This window comes from Myxine glutinosa, chromosome 2, assembly GCF_964187855.1.
Source record: "Myxine glutinosa chromosome 2, kmMyxGlut1.1, whole genome shotgun sequence".
Lineage (NCBI taxonomy): Eukaryota > Metazoa > Chordata > Myxini > Myxiniformes > Myxinidae > Myxine > Myxine glutinosa.
In genome coordinates this window covers 81,003,791-81,020,461 of record NC_136262.1, presented here as the reverse complement: position 1 = coordinate 81,020,461, position 16,671 = coordinate 81,003,791, and the positions used below count along the sequence as shown (strand labels likewise).

The following is a 16,671-nucleotide window of genomic DNA, read 5'->3' as shown; positions in this document are numbered from 1 at the left end:
GTTGAGCTCCGGAAACTGGAGTTGCAATTACGGAGCCAGGAACGGATTAAAGAAGAAGAAAGGAAAGCAGAAAAGGAAAGAGCAGAAGAAGAAAGGAAAGCAGAAAAGGAAAGATCAGAAGAGGAAAGGAAAGCAGAAGAGAGGAGAGAAGAGAAGCAAGCAGAGGAAAGGAGAGTGGAACGAGAACTCCAGGAAAGGTTAAAAGAAGAAGAAAGGAAAGCAGAAGCGAGGAGAGAAGAGAAACAAGCAGAGGAAAGGAGAGTGGAACGAGAACTCCAGGAAAGGTTAAAAGAAGAAGAAAGGAAAGCAGAAGCGAGGAGAGAAGAGAAACAAGCAGAGGAAAGGAGAGTGGAACGAGAACTCCAGGAAAGGTTAGAAGGGAGAAAAGCAGAGGAGAGGAGAGCTGCAAGGGACCTCGAAGCAGAGGAGAGAAAAGCGGAAAGGGAATTAAAGGAACGTGACATGGAGCTTCAGCAAGAAATCAAATTCAAGGAGCTGGAGTTAATGAGAGAACGGGGAGAGGCACCACCCTTGCTGACGGGGTCGACACCTAACCAGAGAACCTGGGATGTGGGCAGACATGTGAGGCTGGTTCCACCGTTCAGTGAAAAGGAAGTCGCGAAATTTTTTCCACACTTTGAGAAAGTGGCTCGACAATTAAACTGGCCGGAGGAGGCCTGGACCATACTCGTGCAAAGTGTGCTGGTGGGGAAAGCTCAGGAAATTTATTCGGCGCTACCAATGGACCAATGTGCAGATTATGAGGTACTGAAGAAGCACATCCTCAAAGCCTATGAGTTGGTTCCGGAAGCCTACAGGCAAAAATTCAGGAATGCCAGGAAGAGGGAGAGTGAGACCCATGTGGAGTTTGCCAGAGTGAAAGAAAACATGTTTGATCGGTGGTGTGAGTCAAAAGGAGTCGGGAAAGACTTCGAAACATTGCGGGACTTGATCCTGGTGGAGGAATTCCAGCAGTGTGTCCACGAGGACATCAAAGTGTACCTGCAGGAAAAGAAAGTACCAAAGTTGTGGGACGCAGCCACCATGGCAGATGATTATGCTTTAACCCACCGAATAGGGGTCCACGAACCTAACTCCTCGCCTAGATCTCCGCAGGGGAGGTGGGGAACAGCAGGTGCGGAGAGCGACAATACATGGCGGCGACCTCGAGAGGATTATGGGGACAACGCGGATACCCCACCTGGTCGAAATCAGAGGGATGCGGGCCCAAGACAAACTTACATTTCGGGGGACCCAAGGCAGACCACGAGTTTTTCCTCCGGGCCTACTTGCGCTTTTTGCAAGAAACCTGGACACTTGATGTCCAGTTGTTACCGCATGAAAAGGGAAGACCCAGAGCGGAGTCCGACTATTACGACTCCAAATGCAATGGCCATTGTGAGAAATCGCCATCAAAAGGGTTACCAGCCATTTATTTCAGAGGGGTTTGTGTCACTGGATGGAGCCTCGACTAACCGGAGACCGGTTAGGATATTGAGAGACACAGGGGCACATCAATCTTTAATGCTTGAAGGCATTTTGCCATGGTCCGAGGAGACGGCAACGGGGGATAGTGTTCGTTTACAGGGGATCGGGGGCGGGGTTAGTGCTCCCCTTCATGTCATCCATTTGGAGTCCGGTTTGGTGTCAGCACCGGTCACCGTCGGTTTACAAGCCACGCTTCCTGTAGAGGGTGTATCTGTAGTTATCGGGAATGATTTGGCCGGGGGTCAAGTTTATGGTAACCTGAGGGTTGGTAAAGAGCCCAGCAGGGAAAATAACACCACACCAGCTCGGGATGGCGACAAAAGTGCCAAGTTATTTGTAGGGGGACTGAACTTCAAAACAGAGGAAGAAGTTCTGACCTCTGTCTTCAACAGATATGGGCCGCTGGTGGAAGTGCGGTTGGTAAGAGACTGGGAAACGCAACAGTCAAGAGGGTTCGGCTTTGTCACGTTTGCCAGCACAAAAGACGCCAGAGAGGCAGAGAAGAATTGGAATGGCAAGGTTTTGGAGGGTCGGACCATAACAGTAGGGAAGGCATTTCGTAGGCGTCGAGAGGTCTACAGGAGAGGACAACTGGGCGGTAGTTTTGGTGGTGGCCGCAACCAATATTATTATGGAGGCTCCCTGAGTTACGGCCGCTCCCGAAGGAAGGATTGGCAAAGTAGTGGCCGAGAAGGAGACCGCTATTCATGGGACTACAGGGACAAGTGGTCCCACCCTAATTATTAGGGAAGTTCTGAGAAGTTGAAGCACTGAATGCGGCGGAGCCGCCGAGCCAAGATTCCTACACGGATTAACCGTGAACGCCGTTCCTAAAGGCGTCCATGTAGTGAACTTTCCTGCACGGACTACCCGTGAACTCCACGTTCCTAAAGGCATCCATGTAGTGAATACTCGGCTTGGCCTCCCGGATAAAGTGCTATCGAGTGGCTTAACTTTGGATCTTTGATCAACCCCTTAACCTTCATTCACAAGAAACTGACGGTCAAAGTCAGAGGGTCATGAGATGGAGTTTGATTTGGCAGGGACAAGGTCGTTGCTGGTGCTTAGTCCAGAGTGAGTAATCTGGAGGGGTTGTGGTGAAATTTTGGTTGCTTTATTTTTAAGTGATAACTGTGCCCGGGGGGAACTGATAATGTGGGGGGGTTGAGTTATCTGGTTTGTTTCTCCAAATTGGCCGGCAAAGAAAGTTTTCGCTGGGTTCAAACTTTCTTTCTTGAAGGGGGGGAGTGTTACATATTTATGTGAATGTATGTGAATTACCATTCAGGTCTTTGGCTTATCCGTGTGTAGTCTATTAAGGGTTGTTGTGGTTGGAGGGTCAGGAGCCCTTCTGAAAAGTGGCCGGAAACGGAAGTGACCGGAAACGGAAGAGGAAGGGACACGAGGAAGAAAAGGGACGAGTATTCTTCTCTTTCCTCGCCCCGCTCCGACGAAAGGTGGGATTGATTGAGCCGTGTGGAAAAGCGGCGTTCCCGAGCCCGTCTGGCGAGAGGAGTTACCGGGACGGATACCTGCCCGGTGGACGTCAAACTGTCGTGTGGCCGTGCACCGACCCAGCGTTTGGCACCGTTCGCGACACCGTCTAAAAAGACGCGTACGGGTCGCCCGTTGGGGCCTAACACGCCTTGCAAGCGGCGTGGGGCTTTTGGCTGGCTTTCCCGTACCCGCTTCGCGTGGCCACGAGGGGCTGCAGCCGGGGTGTCGGGTACGATACCTGCCCGGTGGAAACACGTCCACCCGGGGTTCGTTCAACCGCCCGAGTGCGGCGACGCCGACCATCATCTTGGTCAGGAGGGGCCCAGAGACATTGTGCGGGACCGAGACCAAAAGGGGGTCGTGAGTACTCACGGGGACACACACATATAAGATGGCCATCTTAATCATAGGGAATTGATTGTGGATGGGGAATTGTTGATGGTTGTTTATTGTTGATTGCTCGGGGAAAATCTCCGTGGTTGTATCATTGAAATTGTATGGTATCATTACCATGGAAATATATCCTTGAACTTCAGTTGTCTCTTGGGTGGAATTCATATGGATTGCGTGGCGAAAGCGCATATATAATCTAACTTTCTGGCGAAGTTCCTCTCACGGTCCGGGGGTCACCGAGACCAGGTATTCACCGAGGGGACCACGTAACACCATTACTAGCTTGTTTTGACAGATCCAAGTTAGGATGTTGTTTAAGATAACTTCAAGCAACAGCCTCTCTAAAAGTACACTCCATTCGATATTTCTACTGACAGTAAAGCAGATGTGATGTTGTAGCTGATGCAGTACGGTATTGATTTACACCCAATTTATATTCACATGAGGTCCAGGAAAAACCCATGTATAACCCATGCAAATCACATGTCCAGCCTATGTGGGCTAGGCAAAAAAAAGCCCATGCACTGTCAACGTGGGCATCCCAGTTTTCCCCCGGGTGGAGCCTATGGACAAATCCAGCTGGGGCCAACGTGGGGGAACACACTTGGGACCCACAAGATAGCCCAAATAGGATTCATATGGGCCCCAGCTGAACATGCTGGCTGGGTAGTCATGGGAAACTTTTGCCAGGAATTCCAAAAATATTTACAGGTAAAAAAAAATTGGGTACATGTATTTTTACAGGTAAAATGAAGCCTAGAATTCCAAAATTTCCTAGGTGGGGGCATGCTCCAAAGCCCCTCCCCCCCCCCAGCAGGTCAGCCCCATCCCACTTTTGATGACGATCCTACGTCCCGATGTTGATCGTATCTGATGTTGCTCCGTTAAGCCGATAAACCAGTTGAATGCGAGGATTTACCTTTTACCTTTGCCAGGTAGATTCCCTGTATGACGACACAGCAATTATCCAGGTGATATTTGTGTCGTTGTACAGTTCCAGTTCGCTTCGCTCGCATGGCGACGATCGTTAGACGTTTGAGCTGTGTGACCGAACGAGGATGAAGATGAAGATGAAGTGAGTGCTGTGTTCATGATGACGGAACCGGTTTGCTGATTTTGCATATTCTAAAGAAAACTGGTTTTATTACCATTACTCAGAGGAATGTACTTCATTGATTGTCAAATGCCCCTGACGATTCCACTGAACATGAGCGGAATAAAAGGCTGTGACTAGTGAGAGGCATTTTAAATTGTGACGATCGACATGAAGTGAACGACCATTGCTGCTCACTCACCTCAGGGAACGAGCATTGCTGCTCACTCACCTCAGGGAACGAGCATTGGTGCTCACTCACCTCAGGGAACGAGCATTGCTGCTCACCTCAGGGAACGAGCATTGCTGGTCACTCACCTCAGGGAACGACCCTTGCTGCTCACTCACCTCAGGGAACAACCATTGCTGCTCACTCACCTCAGGGAACGACCATTGCTGCTCACTCACCTCAGGGAACGAGCATTGCTGCTCACTCACCTCAGGGAACGACCATTGCTGCTCACTCACCTCAGGGAACGACCATTGCTGCTCACTCACCTCAGGGAACGACCATTGCTGCTCACTCACCTCAGGGAACGAGCATTGCTGCTCACTCACCTCAGGGAACGACCATTGCTGGTCACTCACCTCAGGGAACGACCATTGCTGCTCACTCACCTCAGGGAACGAGCATTGCTGCTCACTCACCTCAGGGAACGACCATTGCTGCTCACTCACCTCAGGGAACGACCATTGCTGCTCACTCACCTCAGGGAACGACCATTGCTGCTCACTCACCTCAGGGAACGACCATTGCTGCTCACTAACCTCAGGGAACGACCATTGCTGCTCACTCACCTCAGGAAACGACATCTGGAAGATGAAGATTTTATTGAAATTACTTTTGGCTCTGCTGGTCGGATTGATCATTATCGTCGCCGTCCTTGCGACTACTGTTGTATTTCTGTTGAACGTCTCGGGTGAGTGTGGGGTATAAAAAGGCAATGGGAACAACGCTTGAGGCCTACACTTGCTTTATCAATATCATTCTATCATTTGAGAAGTCCTTCTTTATTTATTTGTTTTACATCTATTTACACTCCTGAAGTGCTGGACGAAATTAGTTAAAAAATGGAAGTTTACTCGGGGTGTGCACAGGTAGGTTGTAGGTATCAAATAATGTTTTATAGTCCTGGAAGTTCGGGGTCGTGGCGTGGGGGGCGGCGGAGGGGGGTGCATGGGGGGGGGGCTCCCCAATTCTGTCTTTGTTACGTTTTTTTCGATTGCTTAAACACGATTTTGAAAACAGGGCCCATTTTGTCAAAACACTACACACAATTCACACAACCACACACACAAGTAGCAGAACACCTCAGATCCTTTGCAAAATGAAACACTCTTGTAAAAACTATACACTAATTTCTAAAAACCATATTCTGTTACCATATGAAACACACACGTTTCATATGACTTAATTCTGTTTGAACCAGTTACACACTGCTGTTGCGAACCTAAAACACTTTTAGCAATCCTACTTCTCAGTGATTAGAGTACTGCAAGGGAAGCACACAGAGAAAGTGCAAATATACAATAAATTCACCAAACACTACACAAGACCAATGCTGCGGACTGATGAAAATATAATTTATTTCTCTCCATATACCCAAATCAGTCAACATGTCAACATGGAGAATCACAACAAAACATGTCCCAGTTTTCATGCTACTACAGTAGTGTGCATAACACTGTAAGCTCAACAAATATCAGACAAACATAAAATACTGTATCCAGTACAGGTTACAATTACAGCAAAAAGAAAAAAAATCTGAAAAAAACTGAAAATACAGTACAGAAAATACTAGACATTATCTCTTCGCCTAGCTGGATCTGGCCAGAGAATTTCATCAACATCACAGGCGACATCCTCATTGGCAAGACAACGTGGGAAGAACCGTCTTGAATGTCGAATCCATCCTTGCACAGCTGCGGCGTCGATTTGGTCACAGGCCTCCTCCATGGCCTGAATGAGGGGTACCTGAGCTTGGGGCCGGAGATCGTAAACCCTCCACCGCCATGTCGAGAAAAACTCTTCGATTGGGTTTAGAAACGGAGAGTATGGTGGAAGGTATCGTACTGTAAACTGTGGATGGTGTTGAAACCAGTTCTGGACCAGAGCAGAGCGGTGGAACGACACATTGTCCCAGACGACAATGTATTGCATCTGGTGCACTTGGTTTACTGCTGTGACGATGTTGTGCAATCGGTCCAAAAATGTGAGAATGTGAGGTGTGTTGTAAGGGCCCATATTGGCATGACGGAGGAGGACCCCAGTCTGTGTAATGGCAGCGCAAAGGGTGATGTTACCCCCACGTTGCCCTGGGACATTGATTATAGCCCTGTGGCCAATGATATTTCTGCCTCTCCTTCTTGCTTTTGTGAGGTTGAACCCTGCCTCATCTATGTATATGGAGTCATGCGGGATTTCCTCAGCATCCATCTGTAAAACTCTCTGAAATACAGTGAAAGACAAGATTGTGTAGTTCAGCATAGATCTAGTATACAGTAAATTTACATGTAAAAAGGTTACGTGTGCAGTATGCAACATCACAGTGCTAAAGTGAACAATACATACCTCCACGTACTCATGCCGCAGCTGTTTGACCCTCTCTGAATTCCGCTCAAAAGGCACTCGATAAACTTGTTTCATTTGAACCTGATGTCCTTTCAGGATGCGTGCCAGTGTTGACCGAGAGACCTGATGGACATTATTGAAAATGGCATGGTCACCGATAACGTTGGCTTGAATGTCTCTGAGCCTGATAGCATTATTGGCCAAAACCATGTTTATGATCTCTCTCTCTTGTTCTTGCGTGAACATGGGCCCCCTTCCTCCTTGTCGTTCTCGACCCTCAATCCTATGTAGAAAAAAATACATGTAACCTACTGTAAATGTCACAGGAAGGGGTATCAAAAGTGCTGATATGGTGCATGCAATAAGCAGCTGATTACTGTAAACTGTCGACAGATTTTATTTTACCTGTTTTCTTGTCGAAATGTCCTAATGACAGATGCCACTGTATATCTGCTAAGATTTGGCTGAACTCTTAGTCCAGCCTCCCTCAGCGCCAATCCGTGGTTCACGACATGGTCAACTAGTGTTGCGCGAATTTCATTTGATAAATTTGGTCCTCTTCTTCTTTGAGCACGTTCTCCTCCTGCTTCAGGTCTTCCTCTTCCTCTACCTCCTTCTCCTCCTCCGTGGATTCCCCCTGGCACCCTCACTCTTCTTCTTCTGACTCCTTCCATTTTGGTTGAAGACAGGTGAACTCACCTGCTGCATTTTTATAGTGCTTAAACCTGATTGGTGTGTCTACAATTAAGCAATCGTGTGTTTGCGCACCTGCTGGCTGTGTTTAACCAATTGGCTCATAGGTGTGGTAATTTGACAGTCCGTGCTTTGGAATTGCAAGGAAGTGACATCATGATATACTTCTGTGTCTAATGTATACAAGTGTGTTTAGTGTTTTGCAAATCACTGTGTGTATTGTTTTGTAAAAGGTGTGAGGCTGACATTGTGCTTATAGTGGTGCAAATCTGGGCCGATGTTTTGCTCCTTGAGTGTAAGGTTTTGATAATTGTGTAATACTTTTGATTTTAGTGTTTATGCAATCGGAAAAAACTGTAATCTATATGCTCAACGGTGAAGCGAGAACGGTTCATACAATGTGGACACCTGCAGATGTGCAGCCTGATCCCTTGTCATCATCATTCATAAGATTTGGGGTTATTAAATTGATGGAGGATTTCGATCAAATGTTTGTGTTTTATATTATTACTCGTATAAAGTCCGTCAACAAGTATAGGTTAGAACAGTTCATTCGAGGTGCGGCCTCGTGAGCGTGCCAAAGTCTGAAGCCTCAGCCTAGTGTCACATGTGCTTATTACCTCCGCCACCGAAGGTGGATGGAGGTTATGTTTTCACCCCTGTCTGTTTGTGTTTGTTACTTGACAAAAACATTTTTTTCACAAGTATGTTGATCACTCCAGTTTGTGTGTGTGTGTGTTTATTTGTGTGTGTGTGTGTGTGTGTGTGTTTATGTGTGTGTGTGTTTATTTGTGTGTGTGTGTGTTTATATATGTGTGTAGTGTTTATGTGTGTGTGTGTGTGTGTGTGTGTGTTTATTTGTGTGTGTGTGTGTTTATGTGTGTGTGTGTTTATTTGTGTGTGTGTGTGTGTGTGTGTGTGTGTGTGTGTGTGTGTGTTTATATATGTGTGTAGTGTTTATGTGTGTGTGTGTTTATTTGTGTGTGTGTTTATGTGTGTGTGTGTTTATTTGTGTGTGTGTGTTTATGTGTGTGTGTTTGTGTGTGTGTGTGTTTATGTGTGTGTGTTTATTTGTGTGTGTGTGTGTGTGTGTGTGTTTATTTGTGTGTGTGTGTGTGTGTGTTTATATTTGTGTGTGTGTGTGTGTGTGTGTGTATGTGTGTGTGTCTGTGAATAAAAGAGAGAGATAGAATTTTGAGGAACAGAAATGAAAAAACGAGATGTGTGTGTGTGTGTGTGTGTGTGTGTGTGTGTGTGTGTGTGTGTGTGTGTGTGTGTGTGTGTGTGTGTGTGTGTGTGTGTGTGTGTGTGTGTGTGTGTGTGTGTGTGTGTGTGTGTGTGTGTGTGTGTGTGTGTGTGTGTGTGTATATATATATATACACAGACTTGGCATTTAATATGGAATATTTATTTTTCTTGACTTGGGTTTACTTTCTGAACTCAGTATATCAATTTGGTGAGTTTCTTTTACCCTTCGGTGATGTCTTTGTTGAAAGAACCATGTCACTGATTGTCTTTCGCAGCAAGAAGTCAATAACAGGATTATATCACAGATGGCGTGACAAAATGTAAGGACAGGTACATTTGACGATTGGCTTCACAATCGGGTATATAAGGGTTGTTGTGTTCTGTATTAGTGGAAAACAACTGCTGCACGTCTACAAAAGTTATTGCCGCTTCCTCTGGAGATGGTCCATCAACTTGACAATGCTGTTTGTCATGGAGTGGTGGCTTTACGAAATTCTGGCATAAAACAGCGTGCTATTGCTCGGCAGTATGGCATCACTCAAGGTCAGGTGTCAAAGATCCTGATATGAAATGCTCAGAGGGGTGTCCCTACTCCAATACCGAGGCCAGGACGTCCACGCAGAACCACACGGAGAGATGATCGCCAGCTGCACCGGTTAGTCTGCAATGGCTGTACCAAGTCAGCTAATCGGCTTAGGGCTGAGTGGCAGCAACTGACAAATGTGCCTGTATCCAGAAGGCTAGTCAACCAACGACTGGTTCAAGCAGGCTATCGTACCAAGCGACCCCTGAGAAAGCCACGTCTGACCAGACAACACAGCCAGCGCCGATTGCAGTGGGCCAGAGAGCACCGTCAATGGCAGTCAGGACACTGGAATCACGTGACCTTCAGTGACGAGTCTAGATTTCTGGTCTATCGTCAAGATGGCCGCGTCCGAGTGTGCAGACAAGTGAATGAAGCCTACAACAAAGATTGTATAGTGCCAAGAGTCCAAGCTGGAGGTGGTGGGGTGACCGTTTCAGCTGCTTTTCATGCAGGGGGCAAAACTGACCTGGTTGTTCTGAATGGAAACCTGAACCAGTTCAAGTACAGGGCCATTCTGGAAGAAACATTGCTTCCATTTGCTCGTGCAGCCTTTCGAGGAAACTTTGTCTTCCAAGATGGCAATGCACGGCCTCATCGTGCTCGCATGATCCAACACTTTCTTGCTGACCGTGGTGTATAGCATATGGAGTGGCCTGCCATGTCCCCGGATATGAATCCGATAGAGAACTTGTAGGCAGAATTAACGCGTCAAATCGACAACTTGGACCAGCAGCCCACCTCTGTGCGTGAATTGCAGCAGACTATTGTCACTGCAGGCAAGCGATTCCTGTCCAAACCTTGGCAAATCTCGTGAACAGCATGTCTCGATGTGTGCGTGCTCTCCTGAATGCTCGTGGGGGTTACACGAAGTACTGAACTGTAAGAACTGTAAGTTCGCAAACAAACGGGTACGTTCATGTATAGAAACATCGATCGTGGGTCCGTGGCGAATCTGCATATGGTGATCCGCGAATTCCACGTTTAGAAAGTAGAAACCATCACGGCATTTCGTCATTCACTTGAACTCGATATCTCTTTTTTCATTCCAAACAGAATAACTCCAATCACAAAATATATAGCATTAATATAAAAAATAAACTTTTAACAACATTGCTAATGTTTCCTTCATTGTAAAAACTACCAAGTCAACAGTTATTAGGATTTTGAGCCGATAGGTGTTACGGCATTGGCAAGATCGATGGAGACAGCGATCTGTTTGCTTATACACCACCCAAATAGCTATGTGGAATTCTCTCATGTGGAGATTAAACCCACGTCGTTTGAACTTTGGCCGAGGTCATTGTTTACTTTTAATGATGTTTATATACGAATCAAAAAGAAGATCATTGGTTTTGGTTGTCCTTTCCGCATATCTCGTGGGATTGTGAGTTGGAGAGACAACCGTGATGGTGGGTAGGGGGTTGGCATTCTCTCAAGCAGGGTTCAACCCATGTCCTTATAAAAGGTCTTTGTCCGAGGTAATTATTTTTAACCATGTGTTTTCATTCGTCAGGTTCCGATCGGTGCAGCCTTTTGTGTGGTACCCGGGAAAATAACGTTATGCGGGAGTCCAAACCTGAAAATGCTGGAGACCAAAGCTGAAATTGGAAAAACAATATAGCCTATTTTACTCCAGGGGGTCCCAGGATTGCCCACCCAAAATATCGTTGCGATCGGTTCAGCCGTTTTTGCCTTGCCTTCGAACGGACGGACAGACAGGCGGACGGACATTTGGTGAATTATAGTATGATAAGATGGTGTTCATTTGCTGACTTCTGATGGATGACAGGCTGTCAACCCACCTGGTGTTATGTCAACGGCAGGGCAGGGGCTCAAACTCCAGACCATAAGATCTCCAGACAGCCATCTCAACAGTTAAGCCAACATCAGGCTTGTTATGAGAATGTGGAAAACACGACTTAATAAAATCTACAAATATATAATAATATTTACAAACACGTAAATATATATTTACAAAAACAAACAAAAAATATAAATATGATATACATATATACATATATAATATTATTCGGTCGACAATATATACAATGCCATACATATTTGCATATCTTATTATAATAGAGCAAACGTATATGGGTCGCTATGTACGTTTATATGTGACGAAAACGTCTTCTTCTTCTTCAAATAAATTTACCACCCTCTTAATTAACCCTCTTAATTGCGTTAAGACTGCTGAGACCCCTCAGACCTTTAACGACCCTTTAATTCCCCCAAGACCCTTCAGACCACCAAGATCCCTGAAGACCCAAAATATCCTGAAGACCCACAAAGACCCAACATACCCTAAAGACCCCAAAGCCCCAAAACACCCCAAAGACCCAAAATACCCTTCAAGGCCCTGAGGCTCAAAAAGACCCTGAATACCCAAAAACACAAAAGACCTCAAAGACCCAAAACACCCCAAAGACCCAAAACACCCCGAAGACCCAAAACACCCCGAAGACCCAAAACACCCCAAAGACCCAAAACACCCCGAAGACCCAAAACACCCCCGAAGACCCAAAACACCACGAAGACCCAAAACACCCCGAAGACCCAAAACACCCCGAATACCCAAAACACCCCGAAGACCCAAAACACCCCGAAGACCCAAAACACCCCGAAGACCCAAAACACCCCGAAGACCCAAAACACCCCGAAGTCCCAAAACACCCCAAAGACCCAAAAGACCCCAAAGACCCAAAAGACCCAAAACACCCCGAAGACCCAAAACACCCCAAAGATGCAAAACACCCCAAAGACCCAAAATACCCAAAACACCCCGAAGACCCAAAACACCCCGAAGCCCAAAAACACCCCGAAGACCCAAAACACCCCGAAGACCCAAAACACCCCGAAGACCGAAAACACCCCCGAAGACCCAAAACACCTCGAACACCCAAAACACCCCGAATACCCAAAACACCCCGAACACCCAGAACACCCCGAAGACCCAAAACACCCTGAAGACCAAAAACATCCCGAAGACCCAAAACACCCCGAAGACCCAAAACACCCCGAAGACCCAAAGCACCCCAAAGACTCAAAACACCCCGAAGACCCAAAACAGCCCGAAGACCCAAAACACCCCGAAGACCCAAAATACCCAGAAGACCCAAAACACCCCGAAGACTCAAAACACCCTGAAGACCCAAAACACCCTGAAGACCCAAAACACCCTGAAGACCCAAAACACCCCGATGACCCAAAACACCCCGAAGACCCAAAACACCCCAAAGACCAAAAAGACCCTGAAGACCCAAAAGACCCCGAATATCAAAAATACCCCAAATACCCAAAAGACCCCAAAGACCCAAAAAGTCCCTGAAGACCCCACAGACCCAAAATACACCGAAGACCCTTAAGACCCAAAAGCCTCTGAAGACACCATGAAGACCCAAAAGACACCAAAATTGTCAAAGATGCCTACCCCTCTGAAACGATGTGTGGTGAGGTGCGCGGAGCACTAGTAAATATAATTGGGGTCTCCCTCACTCCCGAGTCCCGAGACTTTTCATACTTTTTAAATGCCAAAAACATTCCCGTAAGCACACACCGAGTACAACCACCAGTTCACAACTCATTCCGTCCAGCGTTTCAGCAGTGCATTTCAGCAGTGTTTCAGCAGTGCAAACACACACACACACACACACACACACACACACACACACACACACACACACACACTTCACACTTAGAGAGGGTGGATACTTCGAGTATTGGGAAGACTCCGTTCCACCTTCTAAAACCCAAATTATGGCAATAACAACCAATCACACACATATTATACGTACACATACGCACACATACACACACATACACGCACGTACACACACATACATACACACACACACACACACACACATACACACATACGCACTTCCAAACATAACATATATACAGTATATCTAAATAAATGTATAGGATCAATGCCTTTACAAAGATAAACTAGAAAGAGCAATCAGAGATTGCAGACCCACGCCAGGACATGTTTTCAGTGGTTTGTAAGGCTTTTGTGTTAAAACATATATGGCGGCCGAACCACATGACTGATGACGTCATTTTGTTTTTCCCCACCAATTTATCCCTAGATGATGCTTAAGAAATTTCATCTTGATCGGATGAATTTTTGTACTTTTCGAATTATGATGTCATAATGGAGGCACATATGATTGCACCCGTACCACATGACCTATGATGTCATAATTATCATTAAAAATTCTACAGGATGAGGTGCACCTGTGGTGAAAATTTCCTGTCAATCGGACCAATAGTTGCAGAGAAAATCATATTTATTCTGTGTGGACAAACAAACAGACAGATAAACAAAGAAACATTACTCATCGAGTGACACTTGGCAAAAGAGAACAAAGTAGAATGGTGCTCAGTAGAGCATCCTTTTGACCCCAAAAATAATTAGTGGTTGAATTCAATGACTTGATATAGAAATCGTCTTCAAATTTTTAGTTAATCGGATGAAAATTGACAATTTTAGAAATTTGGCCTATGTTGACTTTTTGGCCTATGTTGACCTTTTGGCCTATGTTGACCTTTTGGCCTATGTTGAACTGAAAAACAGTTCAGTTCAGTGGTTGGTTTCAGTAAGCTGATGTGAAAATCCTATTCAGTTTTCAAGTCAATCAGATGAAAATTGAGGATTTTAGAAATTTGAGAATAGTGGTTGACCTTAGGCCTATGTTGACCTTTTGGCCTATGTTGATCTCCAAAATAGCTGGTGGTTAAATTCAGTTTGTGAATGAGGAAATCCTATTCAAATTTCAAGTCAATCGGATGAATATTGTGGATTTTAGAAATTAAAAAAAAAAGTGGTTGACCTTTGGGCTATGTTGACCATTTGACCTCAAAAATATAGAGGCTTTTGTCGGACCACGAACTCTGCCGTTTGGTGAAGTTTTGAGAAGATCGGTTTAAAATTGTGACCTATAGGCAAGTATATGTGAGCAGACAGACAAACAAACACACACACAGACACACAAAACGGAGTGATCAACGTCAAAAAAAATGTTTTTTCCCCCAAGTAACAAACGGACTCAAATGCAACACCCTCTCCTCTAGCGAGGGTAATAATGTCAAAAGCACACACTCACATTTGATCCCCTTTCTAACAAAAAATCGAACAAAACTTGTTTGTCATGCAAAGGTTAACTTTCAAATGCATGTATCAGGTTTAACAAAGAAACCTCCAACCCTGTGTCAGGGTTCTGGCATTCTGTTCTAACTGTGAAGCAGCCAGGATAGAATAACAACAACTTGAGTGAATTAATACTGCTTGGGTTTTCCAGTTATGAAATGAACGGCTTTGCACTGCAATTGGCGTCATTTTATTAAGCCAAAGCCATGTTTTTTGTGCAATCATAAATATGATGAAAGCTAATTAATTTGTGAAAGATTGATTTGGAATGTTAATTTGTAATAGAGGAACCTGTTTCCTGGATTTTGAATTAAAAAATAAAACTTTATGTACAAATGAAATGTGTGTAACTTTACTTTCCTTTACTTTCTTCATTTTGTCTTCCCAGGAGATCCTGCTTCAGAACCCACTCATCCAGTGGGAATAGATGCTTCCACAAGTACGCATTCAACTCCAACAACTCTCGCAGAACAAACAACGACAAATAGTACATTCTCAAACTCCCAAGGTATCCCCTTCCTTTTATTTAGGAACATGTTTTGAGGACAGAGTTGTACAAAGCAAAGTGAAGTACAAAGCGGACGTGGACAGGCTTTGCATTTTGAGATGCTTTCTAGTTGTTGTTGTTGTTGTTGTCGTTATTTGTCATTGTTCGGCATCATCGCTATTCGTTGTCGTCATCGTTGTTGGTTGTTGTTCGTCGTCCTTGTTGTTTGTGTGGTCATGCGTGTTTTTTAAATGGGAAGTGAATGCTACTTCGTGATGAACGAATACATACTCAGGATTTATTTAAAATAACGTGTTATATAATATAAATATTTGCAATATTTTACTTTTTCATTTTATTTTCCAAGGAGACCATGCTTCAGAATTCACTCATCTATTGGAAATAAATTATTCCATAAGTGCACGTGCAGGTAGATATCTGCGATCACAAACCGATTGCAAAAGGTAACCTTCCCCCGGATTACCCTTAGCTATCGCCTGTGACTTACCATTGGCCGACGATCCAATGACGGCATATTTTGTTCAGATCGACATATGACCTTGACCTTCAACATTTATTGGATAGAGTGTTAATTAAGAAAATGTGTCCCCATCTACAATCTATCCACAAAACTCAACTCCATGAAAAGCATCAGAAATTTATTTAAGATATGATCAAAAAGGTGTTTTTTGTTAATTAGGTCACAATCCAGAAAAGGTAGGTCAAGGACACTTATCAAATGTCAGGTGGATAACTTCAATGCAGGTACATTATTATGCTGCAAGAACATTGTGGAAGGTTCAGCGGTTTTGAGATTCCACATTGGTAAAATTGAACGATGACAAAATACAAAATTGAACGATGAATGATGACAAAAATTGAATATATGACAAAATACACGTTATTTTTACAGACTGCCATTTTATAGCCTTGACCTTTAACCCAGCGGGGTGTGATGAAAACAAAGTGTGAATGTGCCTTCCTCTAGGTTATCTAGAAAGGGCAATTTCGTTCTCATCGGACAAACCTTGGTCAAATTTTTCTGAAAATGTCAGAATTTCTATAATTCGGCCATGACCTTCAAAAATATTTCAAGGTGAAAAAAACAAGTCAACTCCTCAAACTTTTATTCGCATTATTGATGCGAAATTTTATTCTTAAAGTCCCCGGACATTGGCAGAAAAAAGGGAGAAAAACTTAAATGGTGTTTTATCATCGCTGAGGGTGTAAGACCTTGATCTTTAACTCGGTGTGTATGTTGTAAATTAAATGTAAATGCACCTTGCTCCTGGCTATCGAGAGGGCAATTTCGTTCTTATCAGACAAACCCAAGTCAAGTTATGATGAAAATGTAAAAATGTCTATAATTAAGTCATGACCTTAAAATTAGGTCAATGTCAAGAAATAGGTCAACCCCTCGTACTTTCAATTCAAATTATTGATGCAAAATGTTATTCCAAAA

At 44.6% G+C, this 16,671-nt stretch overlaps 2 protein-coding genes across 7 annotated transcripts in view; one reads left to right on the top strand and one right to left on the bottom strand.

Moving 5' to 3' along the window:
- Nucleotides 1–16,671, top strand: part of LOC137421656 (transmembrane protease serine 6-like) — a 112,366-nt gene that overhangs the window by 15,785 nt on the left and 79,910 nt on the right. The window contains exons 1-2 of one of the 5 annotated variants that reach the window (XM_068107916.2): nucleotides 4,557–5,391; nucleotides 15,111–15,209. In XM_068107916.2, coding sequence (XP_067964017.2) covers nucleotides 5,292–5,391; nucleotides 15,111–15,209 — 199 coding nt within the window. In that variant the 5' untranslated portion in view covers nucleotides 4,557–5,291. Of the gene's footprint in view, nucleotides 1–4,556; nucleotides 5,392–15,110; nucleotides 15,210–16,671 lie in introns of those variants that run through there. The other 4 variants (XM_068107915.2, XM_078773444.1, XM_068107918.2 and 1 more) reach the window with 4 other exon arrangements.
- On the bottom strand, nucleotides 6,042–7,864 carry LOC137425292 (uncharacterized). Of its 2 annotated transcripts, XM_078772793.1 has the most exons (3): nucleotides 7,449–7,864; nucleotides 7,044–7,326; nucleotides 6,042–6,920 (listed from the first exon to the last, which is right to left on the bottom strand). In XM_078772793.1, the coding sequence occupies exons 1-3, from the start codon at nucleotides 7,715–7,717 to the stop codon at nucleotides 6,270–6,272; spliced, it is 1,203 nt and encodes a 400-aa protein (XP_078628919.1). In that variant the 5' UTR covers nucleotides 7,718–7,864; the 3' UTR covers nucleotides 6,042–6,269. The 2 variants fall into 2 exon arrangements, with proteins under 2 accessions (XP_078628919.1, XP_078628918.1); XM_078772792.1 differs by having other exon boundaries at nucleotides 6,042–7,326.

Excerpts from the sequence above, each read along its gene's own strand:
- LOC137425292 (XM_078772792.1), bottom strand. The coding sequence starts at position 7,717 with ATGGAAGGAGTCAGAAGAAGAAGAGTGAGGGTGCCAGGGGGAATCCAC. Across the intron at positions 7,327-7,448 it reads ACATTTCGACAAGAAAACAG|GATTGAGGGTCGAGAACGAC; the intron begins GTAAAATAAAAT and ends TTTTCTACATAG.